At 42.4% G+C, this 11,268-nt stretch overlaps 1 protein-coding gene across 1 annotated transcript; it reads right to left on the bottom strand.

Moving 5' to 3' along the window:
- Positions 1-7,628: 7,628 nt before the first annotated feature.
- On the bottom strand, positions 7,629-10,751 carry LOC133883732 (zinc finger protein WIP2-like). Its single transcript, XM_062323147.1, has 2 exons — positions 9,906-10,751; positions 7,629-8,525 (listed from the first exon to the last, which is right to left on the bottom strand). Exons 1-2 carry the CDS (start codon positions 10,515-10,517, stop codon positions 7,980-7,982), a joined length of 1,158 nt encoding a protein of 385 aa, XP_062179131.1. The 5' UTR covers positions 10,518-10,751; the 3' UTR covers positions 7,629-7,979.
- Between the last annotated feature and the right edge of the window lie 517 nt (positions 10,752-11,268).

The following is an 11,268-nucleotide window of genomic DNA, read 5'->3' as shown; positions in this document are numbered from 1 at the left end:
AAGCATGCATCTTGTTTTGATCGTCAAACTTCTACCCCTTTGTCAACAATCTTAAAGAGGGCTATAAACACATGTTGAACTCAAGGAAGAGTGTTAGAGCACATGTAAGAGAGTTTCATAAATTATGATCTAATGAAATGATACCAATTGAAGGGATACCACTTGTGATGATACAATTTCAAAAATATGCTACCAATTGAAATGAAAGTACACGGATCACAATTCGTGAAACTCACATAATATGATTTAATCTCCCACTATGTGTGCATACATATGATGAGATCCACTTGTGAATACCACTTGTAGGAATGTAGCAATATATGCACATCTAGATAATAGAGGTAAGAAGTTTAAATCATATCATACATGGAGATAACTTAAATGTAGAAATGCATTGACAATGATACTAATTGAAGCATTTAAGCATTGCATACCTCTGGGGACTTATTGATCATTCCACGAGACTAAAAAGATATTAGTTAAAACATATGTTAGTCTCAAAATCATAACCCATAGGATATACTCCCCCTAAACGTATGAATATAAGTGTTCAATACTTGTGAGAGATATGCACTTGTTATTGATAATGATGGGGATTTATCCTATATATTGGATCATAGCATATGAAAGATACCAATTGTAAAACTAGTGTTAAGAAAGGAAACTATAACTAATAAACTATATAGGTTGCTCATAAAAAAGAGAGAAACACACGCAACCTACCATATGAAAAATGTACACTAGACATTGCAATAATTTGAATTGAGAGCATGCAATCCTAGACAAGTCAAGTGAAGTCATCAATTTAGAGATTTAGCATCTAGAAACACATAATGCATGAACAAGAATCTAGCTACTATTACATATTTTACCTTTGGATGGGGGATGTTAGGTATATGATGATCATGATCTTCATTAATACACCCAAACTTGTACACTTGTCTTATTTGCTTGAGTGTTCACCTCATTTTGTGTGCCGAGACTCCAACTCGCCCGAGCCAACCATTGGGCTTCAAGTTTTCTTTGGAACTAAAACCGATTGGGTCCCTTCATTTGGGGATGACTTCTTTGGGTACCCAAATAGGTTAGTTCCACATCCGGTCATTTCTGCCAATAATGTGTGCAACCATCTTGCCATTGTTCTTCTTCTTGAGCTTGCAGTGGTTGCTCTTGGTCTTGTTCTTGTAGTTGGGCTTGGTGTAGAGGTTGGATGTCTTGTTGGAGATGTTCGTTGCCTTTTTCTCATTGGTCTCCTTCTTGACTTGCTTGCATTGGAAAGACTTGTGGCCTTCTTGATGTCACTTGAAACAAGTCATGGTGGACCCCTCTGTATGATTGTTTATTATGGTTGCATGGTTATCTTGAGGAGGTTGGATATGATTCTTTCCCTTTAATCTTGCCAGGTCCTTCTTGAGCTTTCTTACTTCTTGCTTGAGCTTATCATTTTCTTGTGCAATGGGATCATTAGTTAGTCCTACAAAAGCATTCTCAATGCATTTCTCATTGCAAAGGGGTGGGCATAATATATCAATTAAATCATTGCAAGAAGTAGAAACATCTACATTAGATTTGAATTTAAAGAGAGAGATAGATTGCTTCAAAGTGACCTTAGTGTGAGATTCAGCGCACTCAAATTTAGCATTAAGCTCTTCATACTCCTTGTTTAGCAAATTGAATTTGCTTAATAATTGTTCATAATTAGACACAAAGGTAGCATGAATGTTAATAAGTGCATTGAATTTCTTAAGCTCTTTTGATTGTTTCTTAAGGGCCCTTTGTTGCATATTGATCAAATCAGGAAGTTATTGTTGAGAGGAGGGATCTTCATCGGATTCATCACCACTTACGTTACTTTCCATACCTTTAGCCATAAGGCACTTGTATGACGATAACTTACATTATGACGACCTTGAGGAAGAACTTCTCTTGGAGGAGTGGCTGGTGAAGCTCTTATCACTTGAGCTTAAATCTTCATCTTCACTTACCCATCTTCATATGCTTGCAAATACTTTGGCTCTTCCCCTTGTCTCCCTCTTACTTTTGGTCTTCTTCTCCGTCTTGATGTGATCAATTATTTTGACCAAGTCTTTTATAGAGATTCGGTGATCAATCTTGGCATTGATCTTTTTGATATTCTTTTTCACTTGAGAGATGAGCTTGGTGACTTCGAGATCCATCTCTTCATCGCTCGAGGTGTTTTAATCATCTTCATCTTCTTCATCTACACTTGAGCTTGACTCTTGCTCTTGTCTCCTCATCTTCGCCTTCATGTGTTGGTATAGTGCTTGTTTGCTTGTGAAGCAAGGTTTTTGGCGTCGGATGAGGAAGAGGCTTCTATCCCTATGTTCATGGTCATCTCATGGACGGTGCCAAACACTTAACTTGAAGTCATCTTCTTGATGTTGTTGTTATTGTAAATGATGGAGACTATCAACTTGTACTTCTGAAGAAGAGCTTGAAGCATTTTTCTCATCACTTGATCATCATCAATTTGTGCCAAACCTAACCCATTGATCTCATTGACAAGAATATTCAAACGTGAATACGTCATTAGCATTTTTATGGGTAGTTGTTTGATGCCATTAAGTTTAGTCACAAGCACATAATATTTCTCATTCGCATATCCTTTGTTCCTTTATGTATTTCAATGAGACTAGTCTAAATATCGTATGCATTGGTGAGAGAATAAACATGATTAAATACATCAATATTTAAAGATGACAAAAGGATACTCTTTGTCAATGCATCTAATTGCATCTCCTTGTTGATGATGCGAGGTCTCATCCCTTCCTCGGTGACTCTCCAATCATCTAAACCCTTGGCTTGCAATAACATGTCATTAGAATTTTTCATTGGGGAATTAGTGCCGTTAAAATATGAAGCGCTATGGGTATCCATCCCAACCTCGAACGTCACAACTCTAGTTAAACCATATCAAGAGCACGAGGTTCTGATACCACCTGTAGAGAGGATCGATGATGTCCTAAGAGGTGGAGGTGAATTAGGACACTTCAAAAGTATAAATGTGCTCGAGGTTTATCTAGTGTGTCTACTCTACCGCTCAAAAGAGTTTTGTAACATATAGCCAATCCTACCAAACTACTCTAGGAAGATAAATGCGCAAAGGTATATTGAAAGTATGTAAATACGGAAACATAAATAAGATAGGGAGAGCAAACTCGGTATAAGTAATTTTTATCCCTTGGTATCGATGGTACAAATACCACCCCTAGTCCACGTTGGAGTTTTACCAAGGATATGCTTCCAGTCGACACCCGGTCATGACTCTTGAGCTACCAAGTCACAAGGAAAGACCATAAGCTAGATGAGCCACCAAGCCACCAAGGCAATGTCTCATCACTAGTCTCTTTTTCAGTCACTTGCCACTGTGATTACTTTGGAGCTTGAGCCACAAAGGCAAGGGTCTTCGCGTCCCCGCACAATCGCCTTGCCGTCACTCCATACCTAGTCAGAGGGTCAACAAGCTTGCCGACGAGTCACCAAAACTCTAAGATATCAGTGTACCTCTTGGTACAAGCTAGGATCACTACTTGATCCCTTCTTCAAGCCGCATAATCTAGCTACAACTCACTCTAGACCTATAAGCACTAAACACTCTATAATCTTATGCTTAATCACCTTGGATAATTACTTTAAGCACTTTGGTGGCTTGGATGTCTTCTCAAGTGTGTATAGTCTTTCTCTAGACTCCAACGGCATGCCACACCATCAAATGACTGAGTAGAGGGTTATTTATAGCCTCAAACTACACTAGCCGTGAACCTAATGGCTCAAAGAAGCTGTTAACACCGGATAATCCGGTGATAACAGAAGTACTAATACCGGATCATCCGGTGAGTACATCCTAAGAAACTAGCTATTGAAACCCACTCAAATCCATTGTGAATATCGGACTATTCGGCGTACCTTCAAATCCAACACCGGACCTTTCAATGAGTTATCTTTAGCCATCCGAGCCTTTACAGTCTCTCTATTTAAATTGCTCCGGTGTAAGCCTCCGGTGTACACATCGGATCATCCGGTGAGGTATTCTTCGATCTTCAACTCTTGTAAATGGTTCTATAGGAAATACTCTGGTGTAAACCATACAATGTGTACAACACAGGAATCGGATCTTCTGGTGAGTTGATCTTCGTTCTTCTGTGCTTGGATTCTTTTCTGCAAGAATTAGTCTGGCGTGATCCTCTGGTGATCATCGGACCATCCGATGAAGCCATCTGTATTATCCTCTTTGTCAATAATGCTCTGTTGCTTCTGCCAATTTGACACCAGACCATCTAGTGAGGTAGACCTTCCTCTGGAGCTAAAGCTCCGATGCGTACAATTCTTCCAGAATTGGAACATCCAGTGAGTACATTTTTTCTAGGACTTTTCCAATTTAACCAAACTTTATCCTGACTACGGTGGCTTATTTATATATTACATCCATGTGGCCTACTAAAATATATACTTAACAAACATGTTAGTTTCACTGAATATGTTGTCATTAATCACCAAAATTACAATCATAACCTAATAAGGTGTTTTTCGCAATATTATTTTAAAAATTCATAACTTTTCCATATGAAGTTGAATGGGTACAAATTTTATATGAAAATTATAGCCATCGACGAGATCTACAACTTTATAGTTGAATTTTTTTTCATCTAAAGTCATTTAAATATCTAAATAATTATTTAAAGTTTCAGATAGAAGAGATCAAAAGAATTGTATATGCTATTGTTATCACAAGCACTTATGTGGTGGGATGGTAATGACATATCACATAAGCTGAGTGACCTCAGGTTCGAATGCCATGAACTGCACGTGCTCATATTTCGCGCGAAAAATTGCATGACTTGTGACTGGTCGGGTACAAAAAATTTGCTTTTTTCAAGTAAAAAAACATTGATTCGGGCATGGACTTGCTCACTACCAGCACCAAAACCGATAGTGAAGACTACTTTAAAGTCGGTAGTGATGACACGTTTTGTAGTAGTGATGTTCTGGTGTGTCGGTCCGACTTGTCGGTGAAGAAGAAAGGGGTGTGGGTTGGCTCGGTCGTTCAAGCCATGACGAAGAAGGCATGCCGCGCTGGCGCGCAGAGCGCTGCACACTGCTAGGCTCAATTGGTGGTCCGGGTCACAGAGATAATGGAAATGGAGGAAACAAAGCCACACTGGCTTCAGCAGGTTGGGCTGGTGTGGCTATAGTAATACAAATAGCATCGAGCTCCTGATTTGATTAGAAAATATGTTGATTGCTGTATGCAAAATTAGCCAAAGCTTTTGTTTGATTCAGCTTGCTTGCTTATTGAGTTAAATCGACTCCATGAAGAAGCTCATTTCTAGTTTGTTATTTCAGTAGAAGAGTAGGAAAAATTATAGGATGAATAACATATCTCACAAGTTCCTTGATAATGGTATTTGATCCTTTCTTGCAAGGAAAAGAATTTTTTTAAGTCATCTATATATGACAAAATTTCCAGGAAAGTAATAATAGAATTCCAGCTCAAGAATAAATTCAGTCAGATTTTATTTGAGATTGACTTTGGCGTTGCATATGGCCACTATAGTTTCTCTATCTCAAGATTGAAACAAGCATGTGCCTAGAGGCTAGAGGTATAATGTCTACTACTGTCTATATAGGGCTTTATTTCTTCGTAAAAGAAGGTGATAAAACGTAGCAGTACGTAGTAGATAGAGCAGTAGTGCTATATATGTAGCCATGCAGGCAACCAGTCATAACTCATAAAAAGAGAAACTAAAAGCTAGCAACCAAATGCTATCATGAGAAATTTACAGGACCAGCTAGCCCCTATTACTATGCATTGGCATTGCATTCGTCATCTGGCCGACAGGTAAACAGGTTTCCACTGGGGATATACAGTTAATACAGTACATTACTCTGGAATATCATTTTAACGACATGTACTATTAAACCTTCTTGTTGAATATTTATTTTTAAATCATGCTTGTAAGCATAAACCGACTAATATAACTACATACTCCATAATACGAATTAACATGTAGAATCAATGAAAGTTATGATAAATTTTACTGGATCTATATAAAACAAGGTAGTATCTTCCATAAATTTTCAGCTGACAAACATGCGAAAGGTAGCAAAGCCAAAGGCTATGAAAAAGAACCAAAGGTTAAGGTTTCAGGCAATATCAAAAGAGAGAACTTTAAGCCTTCTTTTGTTACTTTGATCATTGCAAGGTGTACGTAATCAGGGGCAGGCAAACAGATGAAAGTAACTGTAGGTTCGACAAGCATAGTTCACCAGATATAGGCCATTAGATTTTGTAGAATCATTAGCCTTTATCTTTTCTCCTCCTTTTTTGAGTTAACCTATGCACATTATTGGACAGGGGTACATAGATCGACCGATATCTCTCGTGATTCTTAACAGGATGAAAGCACACTGCATTTGCCATTGGGGCAAAGCTACTGGTGTGCATGCATGGGCGATCACATTCTTGAAAGGGCCATCTCAGGCGTAGGGGGGAGGTTGCTCAAAGGGATAAACTTTAGCAAAGCACATATCTTTGAGCAAAAGATGAGAGCATTAAAGTAAAACTAGCTATGAGATTCCATGCATTGGGATCCACCAGGCGCCGAATGCATGCACAAACAAGAAGCAGTGAAGAACACACATGGCTCCTAGATCCCTCCGGTCACCAAATTAATTTCAAATTAGCACTTTTTTTTTGTCACACATGTTTCATCATCCTGCATTCATGCATGCTAGTTACTTTTCCAGTGTATTATGGAGTGGTTTGGACTTTGGATTGGTCTGCCGCGCCTGCCAATAATGGGTTCAGATGGTCGAGATATATCAAATGAAAAATTCTAAGGTGAACAGGATTTTAACCACAGGTGTATCCTATTATTTTATCAAATTATTTAGGAGGATATACATACATATATATATATTAGTCCTCAGTTTCCACAAGAAACACCTAACGTCACGTGAGAAAGAAACCTGGACTTTCTAGCTGTCCCGTAAAGGCATACTTGGTGGATACGGTAACGGTTTTAAAATTTTCCTTTAGCAGCATAGGGAGTAGTGCTACCAATTCTCTGCCAGTTTTTTAGGGAATTAAGTTGCCAAGTTGAAACAATAATCAGTCTACTACGTACCCCAATATATTCCCAATCAAAGGATAGCACTTCAACTTTAAAGAGAGAAAAAGAATTTAGATCTGATCACCTGTAAATTCCAACCATCTCAATTCCTTGGTTATACCAAAACACCGCAAATTAACTTGCTTAAACAAAAGGGAAAAAAACGAGAAACTCCAAAAACAAAGAAAAAGACACCAGGGCATGCAGGACTACTATATACTCCCTCCGATTGCAAATGTAGATTTTTTTAGACTTGTACACAAGGATTAAGAAAGTAGATCAAATGGTCTTGTTGCCCTTCATTTATTCTGCATTGAAAAAAATAACTTATTTATTTGTGAGAGTGATAGAATTTATTAAACGAGGACAAGATGAGAACAAAAGAGAAAAAAATACATAGAAATTCGAGAATAACTTATATTTAAAGAATAGTTAAGAAGGTTAAAACGACCTATATGTGTAACCAGAAGAAGTATATAGTAGGATTTTAGGATCTGCATCACTTGCATGCATATGCATGATGCATTATTTCTCTCAAGTTAACATTAATCTGTATATATCACCATTCACCATGTACGAGATCAAGTCTACACATACAATGAAGCTGGCTAGGCTACGGGCTACCCAAACAATTACTAGAACCTTAACCATGCATTATGCATACATCGTCAACCCCTCCTGCTTTTATGTTAATCGATTGCTTTTGTTGCAATTAGAGCTTTAACCCTTGCTTTGTTGCACTGACGAAACTCTCACCGGCCACACCTCAACACACGGTCACACACACAAAGTATACGTTGCATGTTGGCTACAGATTGTTGTACCATATACACGTACGTACTCAACCTATAGCGGCCGGTCGCCTAAGCCTCTCGACGGAGGCTTCCAGTGGTGGTGAGCATTGCCGCCGCCGCTGCCTCCAGCGGCCGGGTCGACGACAGTTGTGCTAGTGTTGGTAGTGGCGTGGTCGACCTCGGACGAGGGGTCGCGGTCGTCGTCGTCGAGGTCGTCGAAGCAGTCAATGCCGCAGGCGGCGTGGCCGCGGCCGAAGGCGCGGATGTGGTCCTTGAGGGACCGCTTGTGTTTGAAGTCGGAGCCGCAGGCGCAGTACCAGAGCTTGCCGCAGTTCTTCTCGTGGGTGCGCCAGTCGCCGCGCACGGCGAAGGCCTTGCCGCACTTGCGGCACATGAAGGGCTTGATGCCGTGCTTCCGGCGGTAGTGCGTCTGCAGCGTCCGGAAGTCCTTGAGGGGGCGCGCCCGCGGGTGGTCGATGTTGTTCCGGCACCCCGCCGCGCAGCAGTAGCACGGCAGCCGCAACATCGCCGTCGGCTGCGTCCCCCGCAGCGACTCGGGGCCCTTCCGGTACTGCGAGCCGTGCCCCCACATGTGCATCTGCATCCAGCCAATCCATCGCATCGATCGATATATATAAATCATACTCTACTAGTGATTCATAACTGCCAACTGTCATGTGTGTTGCACCATTAATTATTGCTATTATTAGCTAGATCAGATCAGTGTACGTCATGCATAGCATTGATCGATAATTAGACCAGTAGCAACTAAGTAGACAGAGATCGATATGATGCAGTGTGCAATGAGTAGCTAGGTAGTTAGTTGCATGCATGAACACTGAACGGCATCGCATCGCAGAAGCTGCAGCGGTGTGGGTACTGGATATGCAGGTGGTGAGAGAGCTCGAAGGGTGTAAGTGGAGTGGCGCTCTTCACGTGCTTGAGCGAGGAAACGGGTAAACGGGGGATGGGGGCAGGCAGATGGTTTAAGTTGCAGAGGGACCAGCTAGCTCTGATCTTCCCCTTCTTGGATGCCTGCTTAGCTTGCTTGGCTACCTTGGAGTACGCACATAGATGCATCAATCTATGAGAGAGAAAGAGAGGAGAGAGAGGGGAGGAGATCGAGCAAACAAAAGGAATGTTACGGAAGGGTCTGAGCAAATGGACTGTGCAAGGCTGAAGGGCACTGCTCGCGGTGGGGTTTGTTGCAGAGAGAGAGAGAGGTGCGCGTTGCTTGAGATGCACATCTGTGTAAGCCTGAAGGAACTGATCAGGGAAAGATAAAGATGCCTTTTCGCCAGATCTTTCTTCTCAGATCTCTGCCTCTCTCTCTGTGTGGTCTAATCTCTGCATCTACACTGCGATGCGAATTGAAAATGCACAATAAGCTAGCGCAGACTCCAAGAACACTAGGTAGCATGTAGCAACCGTAGGAGCTAGCTCAGGCCTCAGGCTCAGAGTTCTTCCCCATGTCAATGGCCGTTTGACACGGCAGCCATTACTGCATGCCTCTGTGCCCCTGCTCGTGCTCGGTTCAATCAAATCAAAGATACCACTCACACCGTACACGGGATCACAGAGAGAGAGAGATTGGTCGAAGCCTGCAGGTATAGTAATCCTACAGCAGCAGCACTCCCTCCTAGATCCACTCCATAGCATACACAAAGCTTGCTACAACTGAACTGATCGATGCGTGCACTTTTCCAATCCATGCAGCAAGCATAGAAAAAAAAAATTCAGAGAGCCCGGTTTCGAAGAAAATTCAGAGATGCCCATGCAGATCAAGCAGAAACTACCTAGATCCTACATGCGGATCGATAAAAAGATCAAGAACTTTTCCTCAAGAAAGAAAGGACCAAGAATCAACCAAAAAAAGACCATGCAGGTGATGACCAACAACACCAATGAAGTACTGAATACAGATCAAAATCAAACACTACCAAGAACAGCAGATCGATGAGTGAGATCAGCTTATCACCTGCATGTTGTTGTATCGGTTGAAGGTCTTGTAGCAGACGGGGCAGGAGAACTGGGTGGGCCCAATGAGGATCTGCGACGGGGTGGGTATCCAGTACTGCCCTTTTGTCAGCCTCCCGATCCCGATGGACGCGCACCCCACCGCCATGGCAGCATCCTCCCCTTCCCCTTCCTCCTCTTCTCCTCCACCTCCCCCTCCTTGGCTCGTCCCTTCTGCCGCTGGTTCTCGGTTCTCTCCACTACCTGCCGTTGCTGCAGCGGACTCGGAGGGGCTGGGGCTGGGCAGGCCGATGTGCAAGGCCACCGTGACCTCACCCGCATCTTGGCCGCTGTTGCTGAAGGAGGTGATGAGCTTGCAGGGGTCCTTCTGATCTCGGACATAGTCATGTTGTTGGTCGTGGTGCGGCGGCTGGGTTGTTGACGACGGCGTGAGGCTGCTGAGGAGGGGGAGGGCTTCCCTGATCGGAGGGGATGGGGGAGGTGGGTGGAGGTAGGAGGCGTAGCTGGAGGAGAAGGAAGTGATGGTGGTGTAGGAGGCACCAGATGGGGAAGGGTTGGAGGGAGGGAAGTGGGAGTAGTAGCCTCTGAGGAAATTGGTGTAGCGGTCTCCCATGGAGGAAGGAGGAGGCAGCTGGGATGGAGTCGAGGTGAAGATAGGGAAGAAGAAGAGGTGTATACGGGAGGGAGAGAGGGAGCTATTGTAGAGAGAGAAGAGGGGTTGCAGCTGAGAGAGAGAGAGGTGGCTGCTTTGCAGCCCTAAAGGTGTAAATGAGGTTGTAGCGGATGAAAGAGAAGTTCACTAGTGAGTGTGTGCGCTAGCGAGAGGGGAGGGCCATTCACCTCCTGACTGACACCAGAGAGAGAAGGTTGATGGTGAGTAGGAACAAAAGCAAGAGGTTAAAGAAAAGTGAGGAGCTCATGCTGAGGCTGACCAGTACTTACTGTACTTGGTAAATGCATGGTGATAGTCTTGGGACTTGAAAGCATGCCTGAATGGCTGAATTATCTCCCTAGTATTCAATTCAATCCCCATGGGAGTATGGGAACCAAATATTCCCTGCAATAATTCATTGACCACAGACACAATTTATTTCACTCCTTGAAATAAACATATACTTATATGCATGAACCCCTGTAGAACAAACTTGCAGCCACACGCAAATCTATATCAGTCGTCATTCGATGCATGCATCTGTTGTGAAATGACAAGGTGAAAAAAATCAAGTATGTAATCATATCTATGACTAAAAATTTACTCTACGACAAAACAATAAGTTAAAGAATACTATATATAACGTTCAAGGCATCTAGGGCCGGTCCGGAGGAGGGTCAAGCGGTGCGATCGTCTCGGGTCCTTAAAATTG

The sequence above is a fragment of the Phragmites australis genome, chromosome 10 (assembly GCF_958298935.1).
Source record: "Phragmites australis chromosome 10, lpPhrAust1.1, whole genome shotgun sequence".
In the NCBI taxonomy this organism is placed as follows: domain Eukaryota; kingdom Viridiplantae; phylum Streptophyta; class Magnoliopsida; order Poales; family Poaceae; genus Phragmites; species Phragmites australis.
The sequence above is the reverse complement of the archived record's forward strand: the minus strand, read 5'-3'. Positions and strand labels throughout refer to the sequence as shown.